The sequence below is a fragment of the Nicotiana tomentosiformis genome, chromosome 5, assembly GCF_000390325.3.
Source record: "Nicotiana tomentosiformis chromosome 5, ASM39032v3, whole genome shotgun sequence".
Taxonomy (NCBI): domain Eukaryota; kingdom Viridiplantae; phylum Streptophyta; class Magnoliopsida; order Solanales; family Solanaceae; genus Nicotiana; species Nicotiana tomentosiformis.
In genome coordinates this window covers 84,308,434-84,330,403 of record NC_090816.1, presented here as the reverse complement: position 1 = coordinate 84,330,403, position 21,970 = coordinate 84,308,434, and the positions used below count along the sequence as shown (strand labels likewise).

The 21,970-nt window shown below is 34.9% G+C and overlaps 1 protein-coding gene across 1 annotated transcript; it reads left to right on the top strand.

The window, feature by feature from the left end:
- The first annotated feature begins 7,765 nt into the window (after nucleotides 1-7,765).
- On the top strand, nucleotides 7,766-16,435 carry LOC104114607 (transcription factor bHLH118-like). Its single transcript, XM_070175037.1, has 3 exons — nucleotides 7,766-8,322; nucleotides 15,253-15,606; nucleotides 16,011-16,435. Exons 1-3 carry the CDS (start codon nucleotides 7,978-7,980, stop codon nucleotides 16,077-16,079), a joined length of 768 nt encoding a protein of 255 aa, XP_070031138.1. The 5' UTR covers nucleotides 7,766-7,977; the 3' UTR covers nucleotides 16,080-16,435.
- Nucleotides 16,436-21,970: the final 5,535 nt, after the last annotated feature.

The following is a 21,970-nucleotide window of genomic DNA, read 5'->3' as shown; positions in this document are numbered from 1 at the left end:
TGATTCTGAATGTCAAACTTGAAAGATGACATTGAGCGTAAAATAGAAATAATTTTAAATATATAAAATAAATCGTAAAAAAATATTAAGTATGTTTAAATTCAAGTTCAAAAAGAGTAACTAATTATTGACAACATATAATGTATAATTTATTTTTAAAAAAAATTAAATTCAAAAAGAAACTAATTATTACCTTACTTTACTAACTTTGTCTTAAGTTGTCAAGTGGCCTATTGTGAGGCTGCCACTTGGCTTAATGTGGATTTTTTTGCTTCTTCTTTGAATAATATATAGATAGATTATGTGATGCAATTGTAAATTTATTACATATTTGTAGGTAATTTATCAAATTAGATTTGATAACTGTTTTAAAGATTCGAAAACTAATAGCATATAACAGAAGAAATTATAAATGATTATTTATAGGAAGAGAATTGATAATCTAAAGAAGGATGTAGATAATTTGCTTTAGTGGAAAAAATGAAGAAGATAATTTGAAAAGTTACAAGACATTACACAAAGAAAAAATCAAAAACAAGAAAAGTCAATAAAGAATTTGAAAAGTTACTATATGATTCATGTATATGATATCTTTAGTTTTAAAAGAATGCTAAAACTAGAAACAAAAATGAAAAGAAAAAACTAAAATTAGTAAGGGATAATTTGGAAAATATAATTTATGGTGAGAATAGCTTTGTCGTGAATATATTAATTTTCTACTCCTGCTTTTGATTCTTGAAAGAAGCTAGAATTTTCTGCTTCTTACCAAAAGCAGAAAAACTGCTTCTGGTGCTGGCCAAAAATATTTCTCTTTATTGGCCAAAAAGCTTCAATTTTAAAAAAAAATATTTTTGGGGAAAAAAAGTACTTTTGGCCTCCGAGAAACTTGGCCGGCTCTAAGTGACTCTTTATAAGTTCGCTCCTACAATTAAAAGGAAATAACCAAATGCAGATTCTTGTTTTCTTTATGCGTCCACATAATCGAACTAAATCTAAATGTGAGTAACAACTACATTTTTTCCTGCCAAATATCTCAAATATCTTAAAAAGGGAAAAAAAACTTATAAACAAATGAACTTCCGGATTTCCTTTCTTCTCAGCAGATACGATGCTGTTAACCTATTCTCTTGGTCTTTGTAATAGATGATTGCATGTCTTCAATTAACTTGTATATCCTTTTGACATATATCTTTCTGTATCTTAAAGAATTGATACTGTTCCAAAGCCAAGTTGTCATGTCCTCTTAAATTTAATTAGCCCCTGGGTACGTCCCAGAAAGCATCCTCTAATGATTTTGGACAACTTACAGATAGGCTAATTAATTCATTTACGAGCCAGATTTGGTTTAAGAGGCTTTGTTTTCCCTTAATTAATGCGATTCTTAAAAGAACGATAGGTTATGTCTTTCTCTCTAGCCAAATCAACATGGCGACCAAGCTAGTCTTATTTTACCAAATTCTGTTGTTGCCCGTTTTTTCTTTCTTCCTTGAATTATTTTTTCTCACTAAAGTTATACTTCGTTATGCTAAACCCGGTACATCTATACCAAATATCCCATTTCACTTTATTGATTTCTTTTAGGAAGAGGAAAGCAGTACAAGAAAAAAATTGAGAGAGAAGAAGAAGAAGAAGAAAAAGCAAGATAAGTCATGACAAAAAACACAGGGACCATAAAGCATAAATGAAACAAACACAATTTAGGTCAACATATTATCTGCTTGTAACTTGTCTGGCCTGTTATTTATCTCTCTTTTTTTTTTTTTTTTGGTCTGAGCTGTTGTTAGTGCATTTACTGTAACTTAAGATAATAAAAATCCCCATTATAAAGAAGGACTCTAGATAAAAATCCAACTCCAGACATTTCACGCAAAGAATTACTATTCCATGAAAAGAAAAGAGGAAACATAAGAGCAAACGTATTATAAAATATAGCTCAAAGTAACAATATAGAACAAAGAAAAATAAGCTAAGAGATATAGAGAGAAAGAGAGGAGAAATTCTTATTTCTTCTTCAATTGTGTGTATTTTCCTATTTATTACAAGGCCTTTATATAGGCATGAAAAGTGAAGAAAAATATGTCATTAAATATGTCATTAAGCATAGAAATATGTTATTGAATATGTCATTAAGCATTTGAGAAGATCATGGAGGAAGAATAGACATCCACCATAATTTAGTTTTTCTTATAACACTCCCCCTTGGATGTCCATAGATAATGTGTCTCGTTAAAACTTTATTAGGAAAAAATTATAGTGAAAGAAAAAGAGTACACATGTTTAGATATACGCCTTTTGGTTGCCTCGTTAAAAACTTTATAAGAAAAACCTAATGGGACAAAATCTTGTAAGGGAAAAAGAGTACAACGCGTATTAACTCCCCCTAATGAGAGCATCAATTCACATCGTTGAGCCTTCACATCCCAATCTTGTACACTAGTTTCTTGAAGGTTGATGTCGGTAGAGATTTGGTGAACAAATCAGCCATATTATTACTTGAACGGATCTGTTGCACATTGATATCACCATTCATTTGAAGATCATGTGTGAAAAATACCTTTGGTGAAATGTTCTTTGTCCTATTCCCTTTTATGAATCCTCCCTTCAATTAGGTTATGTATGCTACATTGTCTTCATAAAAAATTGTAGGCAGTTTGTCACACTTCAAATCACATTTGTCTCGAATAAGGTGTATTATAGACCTCAACCATACACATTCTCGATTTGCTTCATGAATAGCAATTATCTCGGCATGATTAGATGAAGTAGCCACGATTGATTGTTTAGTCGTCGCCAAGATATGGCAGTGCCTCCATATGTAAACACATAGCCTGTTTGAGATCGAGTCTTGTGTGGGTTAGATAAATACCCAGTATCAGCATAACCAACAAGATCGGGACTACAATCATTGCCATAAAATAATCTCATATCGGTAGTCCCTTTTAGATACCGCAATATGTGTTTGATTCCATTCCAATATCTCCTTGTAGGAGCAGAGCTATATCTTGTTAAGACATTGACCGAAAAAGTTATGTCAGACCTTGTAATGTTAGAAAGATACATTAGTACACCAATTGCACTAAGATATGGTACTTGGGGACCAAGAAGCTCTTTATTATTTTCATGAGGTCGGAATAGATCTTTATTTATATCGAGTGATCTCACAACCATCGGGGTACTTAATGGATGTGCTTTATCCATATAGAATCGCTTTAAAATCTTTTTAGTGTATGTTGATTGATGGACAAAAATTTCATCTTTCATATACTCAATTTATAGACCAAGATAAAATTTTGTCTTTCCAAAATCTTTCATTTCAAATTCTTTCTTTAAATAGTCTACTGCTTTAGGAAGCTCCCTAGGAGTTCCAATGATATTTAAATCATCAACATAAACGTCGATTATAACAAATTTAGATCCAGATCTTTTAATAAAGACGCAAGAACAAATTGAATCATTCTTGCACCCTTCTTTCAACAGGTACCCACTTAGGCGATTATACCACATGCGCCCTGATTGTTTCAATCCGTATAAGTATTTTTGAAGCTTTATTTAATAAATTTCTTGGAAACCTTAATATGGTTCAGAACAATTTAAATCTTCAATGATTTTTATTTTACGCATATCACGTTTTTTTATTGCCAGATTAAAACCTAAAATGATGACAACCACCACAGGAGAACATGTCTCTATATAATCAATGCAAGGATATTTACAAATCTTCTTGTGACACAAGTCGTCTTTATGTCTATCGACTTGACCTTTTTTTTCGCACAAGAACACATTTATACCTCCACTGGCTTTATACTTTCAGGTGTTGGGATTATCCGTCAAACTTCATATTTTTCAGGTGAAATCAATTTTCATTGCGTATTTTTCATTTGGCCAATCATTTATCTGTCCAAATTTCATGACAGATTTTGAGCTCAAGATCCTCGTCAATATTAATAATATTGAGTGCTATATTATATTAACAATATCGTCGACGGTCATTTTATATCGATTCTACTATTACCAATAAAGACATAACTTATTGAGATCTCTTTATCTTATTATTTTCAGGTACCTGAGCCTCTCCCATGAGGTCTTATTAAGTGTTATGTCGTGGTGCTCTTCTAGAGCACTTGCCTCCTTATTATGACCATCTTGAATATTTGCTCTTCTCCTTCTTCAAGGAGTTTTATCTTTGGAACCGATTAGTCTATTATGCTTCATGCATGCCATAGACTCTATTCATTATGAACTTTATTTTATTTGGAGCATTAACAGATGTATATGATATTTAGCTTTGGGTCAGCAAATACGTCTGGCAATATTTTGCAAATGAATTATCACTTGAACTTCAAATTCACATTTTCTCGTACGAGGATCTAGATGTAATAATATACATGCATTACTTTTTCAGCTGCCCATTTTCTCCCCCTATTATTGGGATCACCAACACATATCCCTATCCTTATTTGGGGATCCATCTTTGTGCATTATGGTTGAATAATTAAATCATATAGCACATTCATATTTCTAGATGGAAATTATTTGGTTCCTGACCCTGAACGAATTGTGATAGGGAGAACTTATCATAACTTGGCTAGATGCGTACAAGTGTTATTGTATATTAAATAATACATCACATACCAAATTTTATTTTGGTATTTTTGTTCTCATAACCAATGGTTTAGATATAATAAGGAGGCATACAATTTCTGCTAAATCAACTTGGATTTAAACCAGTATTATCAAGATAAATCATCATAATTTATATTCTGGAACTGTGCTCTAATAATTTGAGCAATCAATCTTGCAAAAGCCAAACTGCAAGTTGATAACAAATGCACATGTAACCATAAAATAGATGCATCTATTAAATCATATAATAGTAAATGACCCACATGGCAGGTGACTGGGCCCATATATTTATTACCTTTTATTTGTTCAAGAAATCAAGGGATTCAATCACAACCTTAACTGGTATATCATGAGAATAAGCAGCACAAGATAATTCTTCAAGAATCTTCTATTTATTTAATATATGCCAATGTAATTCTCAATTAATTTTGCGCATCATAATTGAACTGGGATGGTTAACCGGTTATGCCAACTAACATTTGTTTCAGTAAACCTCTAGTTTACTTGTAACATATGATTCCAACATCATGCTTATATAGAAAGAAAATCGGGTAACCTTTTATATTTACCCGTTATGATTATAGAAATATGAAGATATTCAACATTCCTTTCATTTATAGTCTCAATATGCCAACCACTTTGACTTATACATTTGAAACTCAAAAGGTTTCTTTTGAGACTTTACAATATCAATGTCGTGAATAATTTTATTCATCCGGGTAGTAACAAATTAATTTTTTCGGAGCTCTTAATAATTTTCGTACTACAAGATCTTTTGTCACACTATTCATATAGTAAATGTCTCTTTCACGGATAAAATTATATCATAATAAATTATCATGGTCAAAATCATCATAGGCAAAATCATTTCTTGCTTTAATTTTGCCTTTAATAACCTTTTATAAGGCACAACAAAATATCTTTTTTTGGCGTATCACATGTACGCGACCAATAACATATTCATGTAACCACACAATAATATTTATTCTCTTTATTTCACTCAAACCTCCCTTAAAGATGAGTTGTGTGATATTCATCTAATCATGCATTGCATGTCTTTATTCATTACTTTTATCACATATTGCCCCATTCACCTTTAGCAATGGGTCTGAATTCTCAATGCTTATTACAAGTCATATTCTCTTCAAGGAATGGATCATAATCAGCGGCGTGCTTTATTATTTTTCATAACAATTTGATGGTAAACATTGCCTCCACATTTTGAAGGACAATTTTGATAACCCTTATTGTTCTCCTTTTATAATCATAGTGATGATTATAATTATTTTGATCTTTAGAATACTCACGTTCATTGTTCAACCACTTGTCTTCATTTAGACTTATTATGCGCCGCTACCACATTCACTTCAAGAATGGATCAAATCAAGTGGGACAATATTCATGTCTTTTCATGAAAAATATATTATTTTTCTTTAGTTATCATTATATCATCAAAATGGTATAGTGGGACTCAAACCCAATGTCTTACCAATATAAAGGCATGTTAGACCATAATGAATTGGGACTTAAACCCAACTCTTATCATCATGGAGCATCAGGACTTGATCCCGATGTCTTACCCTCATGGTGCATTACGACTTGAACTCATTGAAGTTGATATCATTAATAGTAAAGGACAAAAATAATTTCAAACATGAAGAAAATGCTTATCTCTTGAGTTAAACTCTTCATAATGTCATTTGGATATAATTCGCAACAATAGATTTTCGTTTACTCAAATCAGCTAAGTAATTAGTGTCAAACAGATATATGAAAATATAAAATAATATTAAAAATTCACATGTGGTTTTTGCTGCAATAAGCTTACTTCAAGATGAAAGTGATATGACTAGAATATTAAGGAAACATTATATATCAAACAGAATAATAGTACTACTAGTTACCATGCACTTTTGTGGAAACTAAGTATTATGCTCTCTAGAAAAATAAAAAGATATAGCAGAACCTTTAAGCCAATCAGGGAATCAAAAAAAATAGTGGACAAATCTCTGTCTACTATCTACTACTATATGTTTTCCATATAGAAATGATTCAACATGTTAATTTGATAAGAACTATCATCAATGAAAAATTTGGTGTAGTACATACTTCTTGTACTAATATTTTATCTTATTTAAATAAAATAGTTACGATTATTATTATTATTATTATTATTATTATTATTATTATTATTATTATTATTATATTTGACAGTAAACTAATATATAATCATTATACTAGGCATACTAAAATCGTATTATAAGGTAAAACCATAAGCATACATAATAAAGTATAATTTTAATTTTGTAGATTATTTAGTATACCGCATGCCACCTATTATTTAGTTCATGAAAATTTAAAAAGGTGACATCCTTAGCAGCCACATAAATACTAATTTTCTAATAACCAGACCATTGTTTATTCTAAATAGTGGTACAAACTTATCTGGTTTAAAACTCGGACTTGTTGTTGTAGCAGAAAGACGTGTCTGTAACACTTCATACCTTTTTATATAAAATCTGGATAATTTTGACAATAGATCATCGAGATATATCTTACCATAAGTGGAATTCAACCTTGAGGTTAGAGACTTCGTGTTGATAACATAATATAAAATATAGCCCAAAGTAACAATATAGAACAAGGAAAAACAAGCTAATAGATATAGAGAGAAAGAGATGAGAGATTCTTATTTCTTCTTCAATTGTGTGTATTTTACTATCTATTACAAGGCCTCTATATAGGCATGAAAAGTGAAGAAAAATATGTCATTGAATATGTCATTAAGCATTTGAGAAGATCACGGAGGAAGAGTAGACATCCACCATAATTTGATTTTTCACGTGTATTTTGGTAAAAGCATTACCCAGTAATACAACTCCCAAGCAATTATTTGGTCAAACCAACTTTCGAATAGGATTAATTAGTACATTAAATATCTCACCAAGTCACGATCAGGGCAAACCTAAAGATAATTAAATCTTTATCAATTATATAAATCCATTTTGAATAATTGGTCAAGTCGCAATATTGACATAACAAAAATGTTGCTCACGGAGCTCGATAAAATGTAGGGTATTTTGTTTGCACAAGTGTGAACTAATTAATTAGCCGATTTTGGGTTAGAAGTAGAGTGACCAAACGCAGATAAAAGAAAGTGGCCGGTGAGATCCGCTTATTATCTCTTTAAGAAACTTGCAGGAATCTTGACATCAAAGGCCCCCTTCAAGATTTCCCAAATCGTACAGCCTAACAAACGTATCTCTCCTCCTTTTTCTACTTGTGATTTTATAGGTTATATCTGATACTTATTTAAGGTTGGAACTGATTAATTATTGGAATTAGTAGTGATCGATGGATAATTTCCATTCAATGCTTCCTTTACAACAAGATATTGACGATAATGATTCCCATCAGTTCCTTTATACCAACCCTTGTAATTTCCTATACCAACAAGATCTGATAACGGATTTTGCTCCGTTGGAGTTGGACAAAAACACTCTCAGGTTTAACAACAACGACAACAATAAGAAGGGAAATAAGGTAGGAAAATCGTCAGCTGCTTCTCTCCCGGTAGAAAAAACTAGTGATGACAAACAGAAGAAAGTCATGCATAGAGAAATCGAACGGCAAAGAAGACAAGAAATGGCTACTCTTTACGCTTCTCTTCGACAACAGCTTCCTCTTGAAATTATTAAGGTTTGTGAAACGTGTGTTCCTTTTTTCTTTGGATTTCCCAACCTGTCCTCGATCGCGGAGTTGCTTTTGACATTGAAATTGTTGAGATTTTGTTTTTAAGATGAAATATTCTTAAAATGAGGGTGAATGGGAAATAGAGGGAAAATGAAAATTTGAGTAAAATTTTAAATTTTTCCCTCTTGACAATGAGACATTGTCCCATATTGGAAGAGGAAGATATTTTTGGTGGGTATATATATAATTGCTCTTCTTGTAGCTCTTAAAGAGTTAAGAAGAAAGCAAGTCCCGCGCCGTCGTCGTCGCTCGCTCGGCTCGGCTCCGGCTACGGCTACGGCTACGGCTACGGATTTGGATTTAACGTAAGGCAGCCGCCTAATGCTCTTCCCACCATGAAGTGCTTGCTCCACAAACATGAAGTGCTTGCTCCACAAACATGTAATGCTTGCTCCACCATGGAGGGTGGACGTTTGGTCTTCTTCAACATTTTGCTGCTATATATATGTGCAGCAGATGTTGAAGAAAGACACTCAACACACAACACACAATTCGCTCAACAAATTGGCTATACATTTGCACTCCTTCCTCTCAGCATTTCCATACGATTTTCTGAGTTTATACTCCTTCGTTCTGCATTGTTTTTAACTTCAAACAAAGCAACTGTAAGTGTGATTTGCTACCGAACTTTGTGTTCGCTGAAACACTGGGGTTTGAAGTACCGCTACACCAGTGTGTTATTCGTTCTATCCTGGGAGGAAATAATCCATTACCTTGGGTACTAGGAGGGGATTAAATTCCTTAAGGAAACACTGTGAATTCAGTGGGCTCGAATTTATTATTGTTTCATTACGTTAACTTATATTTTGCAGAATTATTATTTACAAATACAGCAATATTAGCGGGAATAACAATCTTAAGGAATTTAATATTTATTTCTGTATTTGTGTTATTCTTATTATTCTGCAAACTAAAACCTTTGTGGTTTGTGTACTCCCGTTTTGGAGAGTTAAGCCTTCGTGGCATTTTATTGGATATTAAAATCTACATGATTTTTACTCCAGTTTGAAAACGTGTATTAAACGTTTGTTTGTGTCATTATTTTACAAAAAAAATGATGACTGAAAGCGAAAACCAAGCTGTTCCGATAGTAACTGCCAACGCATCGACAAGCCGAACACCGGCGTTGGCACCGGCAGAAAAACCCGAAAAATTTTTCGGGATTGATTTCAAGCGCTGGCAGCAGAAGATGTTCTTCTACTTAACTATATTATGTCTACATAAGTTCATCAAGGAAGATGTTCCTGATCTGCCAGATAAAACTCCAGATAATGAACGCTTTCTCGTGATTGAAGCGTGGAAGCATTCTGATTTTTTATGCAAGAATTATATTCTTAGCAGGCTGGATGATAATCTGTATAATGTATACAGTAGCATGGAGACCTCAAAAGAATTGTGGAATGCGCTTGAAAAGAAATATAAAACTGAAGATGCCGGGATGAAGAAATTCGTTGCCGCAAAATTTTTTGGACTATAAAATAGTAGATAGCAAATCTGTTATTACCCAAGTCCAGGAATTGCAAGTGATTATTTATGATCTACTTGCTGAAGGTCTTGTCATCAACGAAGCATTCCAAGTAGCAGCAATGATTGAGAAGTTGCCTCCGTTGTGGAAGGACTTCAAAAATTATTTGAAACACAAAAGAAAGGAAATGTCCCTTGAAGATCTCATTGTTCGGTTGAGAATCGAAGAGGACAATAAAGCTGCTGAAAGGAGAGGCCGTAGAAATTCAACAATAATGGGAGCAAATATTGTTGAAGCTAACAAAAAGAGGAAGAAGGCTTCTGGTCCAAAATACAACCCAAGCAAGAAGCGGTTCAGTGGAAACTGCTACAACTATGGAAAAACTGGACACAAGTCTACGGAGTGTCGTGCTCTGAAGAAAGACAAGAAAAGAGGTCAAGCAAACATGGTAGTAAACCATGATGATGTTGATAACTTGTGTGCCATGCTTTCTGAATGTAACTTGGTGGGAAATCCTAAACTGTGGTGGTTTGATTCAGGAGCCACTCGCCATGTTTGTGCAGTTAGAGAGGCTTTTGCTTCTTATGCTCTTGCTGAACCCGGAGAGACAGTTTATATGGGAAATGCTTCAACAGCAAAAGTTGAAGGATATGGGAAGATATTTCTGAAAATGACTTATGGCAAGGTCATGACTTTGAACAATGTCCTTCATGTTCCCGAAATGAGAAAGAATTTAGTCTCTACTGGACTTCTTGTTAAGCACGGTTTTAAGTGCATTTTTGTGTCAAACAAGATTGTAATTAGTAAGAATAAAATATTTGTAGGAAAAGGTTACCTCACCGAGGGCCTTTTCAACCTAAATGTAATGGTTGTGAAAAATAATAATGATATTTCAGCTTCTTCTTACTTACTTGAGTCAAATGATTTATGGCATGTACGTTTGGGTCATGTCAATTATAAAACCTTGCGGAAAATGATTAACTTGGAAGTACTGCCCAAGTTTGAATGCGAAAAATCAAAATGTCAAACATGTGTGAAATCTAAGTATGTTAAACATCCTTATAAGTCAGTTGAAAGGAATTCAAATCCTTTAGACTTAATTCACACAGATATTTGTGACATGAAGTCAATACCATCTCGCGGTGGAAAGAAGTATTTCATAACTTTTATTGACGATGGTACTCGATATTGCTATGTTTACTTACTGAATAGTAAAGATGAAGCAATAGACGCATTCAGGCAATACAAAAATGAAGTTGAAACGCAACTTAACAAGAAAGTAAAAATGATAAGAAGTGATAGGGGTGGTGAATATGAATCTCCTTTTGAAGAAATATGTTTAGAATATGGAATTATTCATCAAACAACAGCCCCTTACACGCCCCAATCTAATGGGATTGCGGAAAGAAAGAATCGCACATTAAAGGAGATGATGAATGCGTTGTTGATAAGTTCTGGTTTGCCACAGAACTTGTGGGGAGAAGCCATTCTTACGGCTAATCGAATATTAAATCGAGTGCCCTATAGCAAAACACAATCCATTCCATATGAAAAATAGAAAGAAAGGAAGCCCAACTTGAATTACTTTAAAGTGTGGGGGTGTTTGGCAAAAGTGCAAGTTCCTAAACCCAAAAGGGTAAAGATAGGACCGAAAACCGTTGATTGTGTTTTCATAGGATATGCGACAAATAGTAAAGCATATCGATTTCTGGTTCATAAATCAGAAAATCCCGACATTCATAATAATACGGTTATAGAATCAGATAATGCTGAGTTCTTTGAAAATATATATCCGTATAAAAAGGAATGTGAGTCGTTTGATGAAGGATCTAAACGACCTCGGGAAGAAATAAAAGAAAGTACATGTAATCAGGAGAATCCAAGACGTAGTAAACGTCAAAGAACGTCTACTTCATTTGGACCAGATTTTGTGACTTTCTTATTGGAGAATGAGCCTCAAACATTTAAAGAAGCTATGACTTCTTCGGAATCATTATTTTGGAAAGAGGCAGTCAATAGTGAAATAGAATCCATATTGAACAACCATACATGGGAATTGGTTGATCTTCCTCCTGGAAATAAACCTTTGGGTTCTAAATGGATTTTTAAGAGAAAAATCAAAGATGATGGCACTATTGATAAATTCAAGGCAAGGCTCGTAGTCAAAGGGTATAGACAACGAGAAGGTCTAGACTACTTTGATACATACTCTCCAGTTACAAGAATTACGTCCATACGGATGTTAGTAGCATTAGCTGCAGTGTATAGTCTTGAAATTCATCAAATGGATGTTAAGACTGCCTTCTTAAATGGAGAGTTGGAGGAAGAAATTTACATGGAACAACCTGAAGGGTTTGTGGTTCCAGGTAAAGAAAAGAAGGTATGTAGACTTGTTAAGTCTCTTTACGGACTAAAACAAGCACCCAAACAATGGCATGCGAAATTTGACCAAACAATGTTGTCAAATGGTTTTAAGATAAATGAATGTGATAAATGTGTGTACATTAAAAATGTTCCAAATCACATAGTCATTGTTTGCCTATATGTGGATGATATGCTGATAATGAGTAATGACATTGCCAACATAAATGCTACTAAGCATATGCTCAATAGCAAGTTTGATATGAAAGACTTGGGAGTTGCTGATTTAATTCTGGGAATTAAGATCCATAAGACTCCTCAAGGTCTGGCATTGTCACAATCTCATTATATTAAGACAGTACTTGAAAAATTCAAGCACTTGGGCTTTAAAGTTGCAAAGACTCCAATTGACGTGAATCTTGCATTAGCAAAGAACAAAGGCCAAAGCATATCACAATTGGATTATGCTCGTGTGTTGGGATGCTTAATGTATATCATGAATTGTACACGACCAGATATAGCTTGTGCTATAAGTAAACTGAGTCGATATACGAGCAATCCAGGCCAATCTCATTGGATGGCAATGAAACGAGTTTTGGGATATTTAGAACATACCCAGAACTTTGAATTGCACTACAGTAATTTCCCTGCGGTGATTGAGGGATACTGTGATGCAAATTGGATCACCGGTTCAACTGATTCTAAGTCCACGAGTGGATATGTATTCACTATTGGTGGAGGAGCGGTATCTTGGAAGTCGTCCAAACAAACATGTATTGCCCGCTCTACAATGGAGGCTGAATTCATAGCCTTAGATAAAGCCGGTGAAGAAGCTGAATGGCTCCGGAATTTCTTGGAAGACATTCCATTTTGGCCCAAACCGTTGGCACCAATATGCATACATTGTGATAGTCAAGCGGCAATTGGAAGGGCTGGGAGCATTATGTATAACGGTAAATCTCGTCATATACGACGAAGACATAAAACCGTTAGGCAATTACTCTCTAGAGGAATTATCACGATTGACTATGTAAAGTCAAGTGATAATGTGTCGGATCCACTTACAAAAGGCCTAACTAGAGAGGTAGTTGAGAAATCATCAAGGGGAATGGGGCTATGGCCGAGAACAAGTCATTGTGGCGGTAACTCTACCTAGAAGACTGGAGATCCCAAGATCTAGGTTCAAGGAGATCAAACAAAGTCATTAATGACGGTTCAACATTGTCAAATAAAATTTTAGTCCGTTCTCGTGATGAGACAATGTTCAGTACCAAGGATAAAGCATTAAGGCTTTTTAATAATTTCTAAATTTGATACGGGGTATATCAAATAGTGTATCTACAGGATGACACATTTAGGAATCACCTATGTAAGTGTGAAGTGTTAGCCGCTTCAAGGAGAACTTTGTAAGGCCAGTTCTCTACGTACTTATGAAACCAGGCGGTGTTCATGGCTGAAACGAACACAACAATGAGAACCAAAGATGGTTAAGGGTTGATTGTGTGACTTATGGTTGTCTAGGTATACACCAAAGATCGACGATTCAAAGATATCAAATCTACCGATTGACCGAGTATATCCGACATAAGTTTACTACGGAAAGTTCAAAGGGAAACCTACTTATCCAAATGCGATTAATCCTTACTTGTAAATCACACAGTTTTTTCATGCAAACTTTCGTGATATAGCCATTCCCCATTCATGTGGGGGATTGTTGAGGTTTTGTTTTTAAGATGAAATATTCTTAAAATGAGGGTGAATGGGAAATGGAGGGAAAATAAAAATTTGAGTAAAATTTTAAGTTTTCCCTCTTGACAATGAGACATTGTCCCATATTGGAAGAGGAAGACATTTTTGGTGGGTATATATATAATTGCTCTTCTTGTAGCTCTTAAAGAGTTAAGAAGAAAGCAAGCCTCGCGCCATCGTCGTCGTCGCTCGCTCGGCTCGGCTACGGCTACGGCTACGGCTTCGGCTTCGGCTTCGGTTTTGGATTTGGATTTGGATTTGGAATTGGATTTGGTCAAATGATCGATTGATTGATTAATTTTTTGGACCAAATTTATTTGTTAATAGTAAATATTAACGTAAGATTATCCGCATTTGTAACAGATATTTTTCAATCCGTGTATTGACCATTTGGCAGCCGCCTAATACTCTTCCCACCATGAAGTGCTTGCTCCACAAACATGAAGTGCTTGCTCCACAAACATGTAATGCTTGCTCCACCATGGAGGGTGGACGTTTGGTCTTCTTCAACATTTTGCTGCTATATATATATGTGCAGCAGATGTTGAAGAAAGACACTCAACACACAACACACAATTCGCTCAACAAATTGGCTATACATTTGCACTCCTTCCTCTCAGCATTTCCATACGATTTTCTGAGTTTATACTCCTTCGTTCTGCATTGTTTTTAACTTCAAATAAAGCAACTGTAAGTGTGATTTGCTACCGAACTTTGTGTTCGCTGAAACACTGGGGTTTGAAGTACCGCTACACCAGTGTGTTATTCGTTCTATCCTGGGAGGAAATAATCCATTACCTTGGGTACTAGGAGGGGATTAAATTCCTTAAGGAAACACTGTGAATTCAGTGGGCTCGAATTTATTATTGTTTCATTACGTTAACTTATATTTTGCAGAATTATTATTTACAAATACAGCAATATTGGTGGGAATAACAGAAATTGCATTGATTCTCTTTTGCACTAATTCTACAAGAGACACGCCAGGTCTAGTCTCATTTATTTCTCGGGGACAGATCTGTTGCTTCATCTAATTAACGTTCATAAAACATTGTATTTAAGCAATTTATGTATGTCATTTTAATTTGCTCCGGAAGTGATAGACGTTATAGATAATGAAACAATTTCTTTTATCTTTGTTGGTGTTGTAATAAATCAGAAACTTTTTATTCAACTTCTTCTTCCAGTTGAATTGAATATCTTCCTATCCTCCTATTTCCCAAAATTAGATCAATTCTATATTCCATTAATTAATGGACTCATTAAATTTGCCTAAAAGCATAAATGTTGAACATTTTCAGGGAAAACGTTCCACATCGGACCACATACTTGAGGCGGCGAATTATATAGAACACCTGCAGAAGATTGTTAGGAATTTGGAAGACAGGAGAGAAAAGTTAAAGAAGGCTTCAAATTCAAGCAATCTTGATTATACCGTAAGTGGTAGCTCGTCAACTAGTGACTCCTCGTCGTCAACAATTGTGACAGTGAAGCAATGCTTGGACGGCATGGAGATTTTGGTCAAATGTGGTGTCGAGAGTGAAGGTTTTCGCCTTTCTAGGGTTCTTGAAGTATTACTGCAAGAGGGGCTTAGCATTGTGAACTGCAGCTGCACCAAAACTAATACAAATTTACTTCACACTATCCGAACTGAGGTATAAATGCAGAAAATTGATGAGTTCTTTTCATTAGATAAGGTTAACCCATTAATAGTGCCGGAGCTAGAAAATTTAATAAGGGAATTCAAAAAATGCAAAAATGCCACACTTGTTGGTTGGACTTAATTGCGACCTAAAGAAATATTTGAGCAACTGTTTGCCTACACTATTAGCTTCCGATCACTTATCTTGAAGGATTCAACAAGTTATAGATATATACATATAAAGATTTGGTTTTACCTTATTTGCATATAAGAATAACTTTTCGAACTAAAGGGATTCAATTAAATCGTTTTAGATCATGTTGTGCCGCCCCTAACTCATATATTACCTTTTTAGTTCTTAACTTCTCTAATTGTGAAAGATCATTAACAATTTCATTTTGTTTGCGATTTTCACAGGTTGCCTCTCAGGCAAGGATTGATGTGCATGTGATCCAACAGAAACTCTCTGACATAAGTTTCAGTTGACTCTCCATTGCAAAATCAAACGGTTCTAATAGAGTGAAATGGAATAAAACGGTAGTAACCTTTAAATTTTCTTTCCCCACCACCTACAGGTTTTTGCGATCTTTATTGAAATATGAAACCTTTAAATTTTCTTTCAGTAGTAACTTTTATTGGAATAAAACGGTTCTAATAGAGTGAAATGGACCGGACAGCGAGAATTCACATAGTTAACTCTGACTAAACGCGGCGTAGTTGTTGTTGTTGTTTTAGTCTAACCTCTTTCAGTTCAGTTTTTATTTAATGTACGAAAAAATAGTTGGATTAAGTTTCTGGCATATGAATTCAGAGATTCCCGAACCCTCTTTTTTGTTGGGTAATTTGAAGTGTCTTCAGCCACACCTTCTTATGTGAAGCAGGCAATGTTAGGTTATAGGCGAGCGTTTTAGCTTGTCGTTTTGAATTTGTGAATCTTGTCTTGATTAATTCACCAAATATTTGCTGGACGGATGTATATGTTTATGAATATATATTTTGAGCAAAGAATGAATATGATAAAAAAAATAACCCACTATCTTGCCAATTATATTTATTGTATAACCGGCCCCCTATATATTCACGGCATTTCTCAAATCAATGTAGTAAAGAAGCTGAAAGTAGCTGATGAAACTAAACTAGGATACAGGAGTATGTGAATAAAAGGAGTTTGTTCTTCTAGTCAGCCAAATGAATGCATCTTGACATGTACGGGTACTAATTTCACAATCATTTGGGCATCATTTGTTGATTGCTGATCTTCCCACAATAACTAACGAGAGATTTTATTTTTTTCCTTATCACTAACATTTCTGATATTACATTTCAAGTTTGCGTAATGGATTGCACCATAACTCTAACTCTAAAAATTACATCAAAACTACAGGCAAGTATAAAAGAAACCTGAAAACAGACGATTCCAACTAACACACAAGTATCATGTGTTAATCAATAAATATTACCAAAACGTTTTACCCCTATTATAGTATATGCTGATAATAACATGGATCATATGTTTCATAATTGGTACTTGGCAGATGATACTTGATAGAGTATAGCATAAATTGAAGACAATATAAACACATGCTTCACGTCCAACTCGTGGGATTTTAAAATTCCAATTAAAAGCAGCCGTTAGAGTAACAGTGCTATTCATTAAAAAATAGAATTACTGTACTATAGGTTGAAATTTCAGTGGCGCTGCTGGCAATAAGACAAAGACAGCTATTTGCAAACTTGCTTTACTTCAAAGCTAAAATTCAATTAGACGGACGGTCCAAGAATTTCTCACACACATACAAAAAAAGGGATTTCCATCAAAGCAATTCTTTATAAGAAGAGTAGAAAGTCATCTCTGAAATGGAAAAGTCATCCCTAGGTTAAGCAATAAAGAAGTAGTACAATATTCTTGTCATCCACTGTATCAGATTTGATGGGTCTTAAAAGATTTAAATTATACATATTGATAATATAAAAATTATTTCTATTATTAGTGAATTTTAATTTGCGATAATGTCATAGTACTATGTTTACCATAGTATTAATTAGGGTCTATAAAAAAGCTTACTAGTAATTATCTTATAAGTACTCCATCCGTTTCACAACTAAAAATTTATGCCAACTTTAGGCTTGCAAAGAGAAAATATGCATTATTGAAACAAACGTTAAAATTAGTTAATTAGAGATAGAGCCAATATAGTGAAAACAAAATCTTATTACCATAAAAACAAGTTAATGCGAATCAAGATTTTACTTATATAACTTTTTTTCATATTTAAATTATGTAAGTATTTTTCTTAAATGTTTTTCAGGTTTTTATCATGTTAGGAATTACCTAAGTATTATCATTTTAATTTTGTAGTACTAACCACGCAAGAATCATCAAACATGTCAAAATCCATTTTTCCTGATTTCTTCTATGAACCATGTGAATATTGTTAATTCTAATATCACATGTGCACGAAGTCTTAAGGTGATTTATAAATTTATTATTTTTTAATTCAACTGTTTAATAATTATTGATGGATAACACGTATATTATATTATATATTAAACATAATTTTATCATTTAATTTTTTTTAAATAATTATAACTTTAAAATCAACTAATTGTTTTTATAATAGGAGCTCCTAATATTTAAAACTTCAAAATCGAATGACAATTAACTTATATGAATTATTTTCTCATTTAAATTGCATAAAATAACTATATAACTCCTTAATCTAATTCATATCCAAAGAAGAAAAATTAAAAATTTAATTTTAATTCCTTATTTGCCAAGATCTATAACAATCATGAATATTAAATATAAATGAACTAAGTTGCACCCTGTTTTAACAATATTTTTTGGAATTAAAGAATGAGAATATTAAGGTATATTATCTCATATTTAGAGGTTGTGAGTTCGAGTCACTCCAAGAGCAAGGTGGGGAGTTCTTGTAGGGAGGGAGCCGAGGTTCTATCGGAAACAGCCTCTCTACCCTAGGGTAGGGGTAAGGTCTGCGTACAAACTACCCTCCCCAGACCCCACTAGTGGGATTATACTGGGTTGTTATTGTTGTTGTATCTCATATTTCGAATGATAAATTCAATCAAAAGTATTATATTATCAATTTAAATTAGAGAAATGAGTTTGGATATAATAATGAACAAGAATACTAATGTCACGATCCAGAATCTCAACCTCGAGGTCGTGATGGCGCCTAACATCCACTAGCTAGGCAAGCCGACGTGAGATAATTGAATTGCTATTTTTTAACAGTTTAAACACAATGATGATATACAACGACCGACATAAGTCATGTGATAATATCTACTCCCAAAAATCCGGAGTTACGAGTACACGAGCAACTAGAAGTTCTACAAATAGAGTCTGAAATAAATACAATTGTTTCGAAGGAAATGAACAGTAAATGAGGGAAGAGGAAGGGGACTTCAAGGTATGCAGATGCCAACGGATCTACCTCAAGTTTCCGTATGCAATAATCCGAGTTGACGCACCTCACGCACTACTGGGACCAATATCAGAATCTGCACAAGAAATACAGAAGTATAGTATGAGTACAATCGACCCAATATACTCCGTAAGTGTCGAGCCTAACCTCGACGAGGTAGTGACGAGGCTATGAAAGGATACCAACGTAAATAAACATGTACAAGTTTATATACGAAGCAGTAACAATAAGAGTGAAATACAACGTACAAACTAGGAGGGGACATACAAAAAGGGGGAAAATATGATAATTACGACATGTATGAAATCACGTAATAGTCAGATAAACCAATGATATGAAAATGGCACGGCATCACCCTTTATTCTTTTACTCTCGTCCTTACCATGAAATGGTGATATAGGTAAAATAAAATGTCACGAAATCACCCTTCGTGCTTTTACTCTCAACCTCACCATGTAATAATGAATAAATGAGATGAATGGCATGACATCACCCTTCGTGTTTTTACTCTCTTCCTCACCATATAATAATGAATAAATGAGATAAATTGTATGGCATCACCCTTCGTGCTTTTACTCTCTTCCTCACTATATATTAATCAATAAATGAGATAAATACAATGGCACTGCATCACCCTTCGTGCTTTTACACTCTTCCTTACCATGTAATGAAGATAATATGAATTCGGAAAAATAAATAATGCGGAGAATGTATTTAAGGTCAAATATGATGCCAAGATACCAAATTTTAACTTCCAAAATACTCAACAATTACGAAATAAGCAATAATTACGGAAGACATAATCAAAGAAGTAATAACCTAACCTAAGCATGGATATCATAATTAATAATGGAATAAAACATAAGTAAACAAGTTCCACCCGCATGATTTAACCCAACAACAACACATAAGTACTCGTCACCTCACATATACATTGTACCCACACATTAAACACGTAGCAAATAGACTAATAAGTCTTAATCCCTCAAGTCAAAGTTAACCACGATACTTACCTCACTCCGCAATCAAATCAAAGCTCAACCGGGACCTTTTCTCTAAAATTGGCCTCCAAACCAATCGAATCTAACCAAATATAGTTCAAGAAATTCAAAATAATCTTTAGAAATTACCCACGAGTGAAACAAATTCAATATTCAATGATTTTGGAAAAGGTCAACAAAAGTCAACCCCAGGCCCGCTTGATCAAAACCCGAGATTCGGACTAAAACACAATTACCCCGAGCCCGATTATGTGATTAATTTCGAAATCTGACCTTAATTTGAGGTCTAAATCTCAATTTTACAAAAATTTTTAATTCTACCCAAATCCCTAATTTCTACCATGAAAGAGCATAGATTAAAGGTTAGAAATCAATGGTATTGATAGAAATAGAAGAAAACGAGTTAAATTTATTAACCTATGAAGTGAGGATGAAATTTCTCTTCAAAATCCCCTCTACGCCGAGTTCTAATGTGAAGATGGTGAAAAATGAAGAAAATCCCGTCTTTGGGATATTTAATTGACTGCGCGTCATGCCTTCTTCGCGATCGCGAAGGGCCTGACGCGATCACGAAGCACAACAGCCCTATTAGCCTATGCGTTCGCGATGTTCCTCACGCGTTTGTGAAGGCTTCTCCCCTCTGGTTTCGCGATCGCGAGCCAGGGCTCGCGTTCGCGTAGAGTAAGAACTCACTTCCCAGTCCCCCTCCTAACACTGTGTGTTCGCGAAGGACAGGTCGCGTTCACGGAGGGTAGACCCCCCACTACTCCGCGTTCGCAACCAACTCCTCGTGTTCGCGAAGAGTAAATTCCTCCCTAGCCCAGTCTCCCCTTTGCGATCGCGAGAGCACCTTCGCGATCGCGAAGCACAAAGAGTCTATGTGAGTCGTCGAGTTCCTTTAGCACTTCCATCTTCTAGTGGTGCACCGGGTAGTCTGAGGTCTCGGGTTCCACACTTTGCTCAACCACTTTCTAGTGCACCTCCTGCACGGGGTGCCTTCAGCGGTTAGTCTAGCCGACCAGGCTCGAGCCAGCCCTAGCCGCCACATCCATCGGGAGCTTTATTTGAGTGTGGCAATACTCGCCACATGATTAGAGACTGCCCCAGATTCAGTAGGGGTGCACCTCCCCAGGCTACTTAGGCTCCGCATATTCAGTCAGGTCCACAGACATCCCAGGCCATGGTTACAACCCCAGTTGCCGCTCCACCCGCTCAGCCAGCTAGGGATAGGGGACGCACGAGTAGAGGTCGACCTAGAGAGGGAAGCCATGCCAGATTCTATGATTTTTCGGGTAGGACAGAGGCAGTTGCTTTAGACTCAGTCATAATAGGTATGGTTCCTATTTGCCATAGAGATGCATTGGTCTTATTTGATCCGGTATCCAATTATTCATATGTGTCATCTTACTTTGCTCCGTATTTGGATATATCACGTGATTCCTTGAGTTCTCCTATTTATGTGTCCACACCTGTGGGAGACTCTATTGTTGTGGATTGTGTGTATTAGTCACGTTTAGTTGTTATTGGTGGCTTCGAGACTAGAGTAGATCTATTGTAACTTAGCATGGTAGACTTTGATGTTATATTGGGAATGGACTGGTTTACGCCCTATCATGCTATTCTAGATTGTCACGCCAAGACTGTGGCATTGGTCATGCCCGGTTTACCATAGTTGGAGTGGAGGGGTGCATTAGATTATGTTCCTAGCAGGGTTATATCATTTCTAAAGGCTCAACGGATGGTTGAGAAGGGGTGTGATTTTTATCTAGCCTTTGTGAGGGATGTCAGTGCTGATACTCCTATAGTTAAGTCAGTTTTGGTCGTTAGAGACTTCCCAGATGTATTTCAAACGGATCTTCCGGGCTTGCCGCCTGAAAGGACATCGATTTTGGTATTGATTAGTTGCCAGGTACTCAGCCCATTT

Bases quoted from the DNA above. Each gene is read 5' to 3' on its own strand.
- LOC104114607 (XM_070175037.1), top strand. From the start codon at position 7,978: ATGGATAATTTCCATTCAATGCTTCCTTTACAACAAGATATTGACGAT. The intron at 8,323-15,252 runs GTTTGTGAAACG...GAACATTTTCAG, and splicing joins TTCCTCTTGAAATTATTAAG to GGAAAACGTTCCACATCGGA. The intron at 15,607-16,010 runs GTATAAATGCAG...CGATTTTCACAG, and splicing joins TTCACACTATCCGAACTGAG to GTTGCCTCTCAGGCAAGGAT.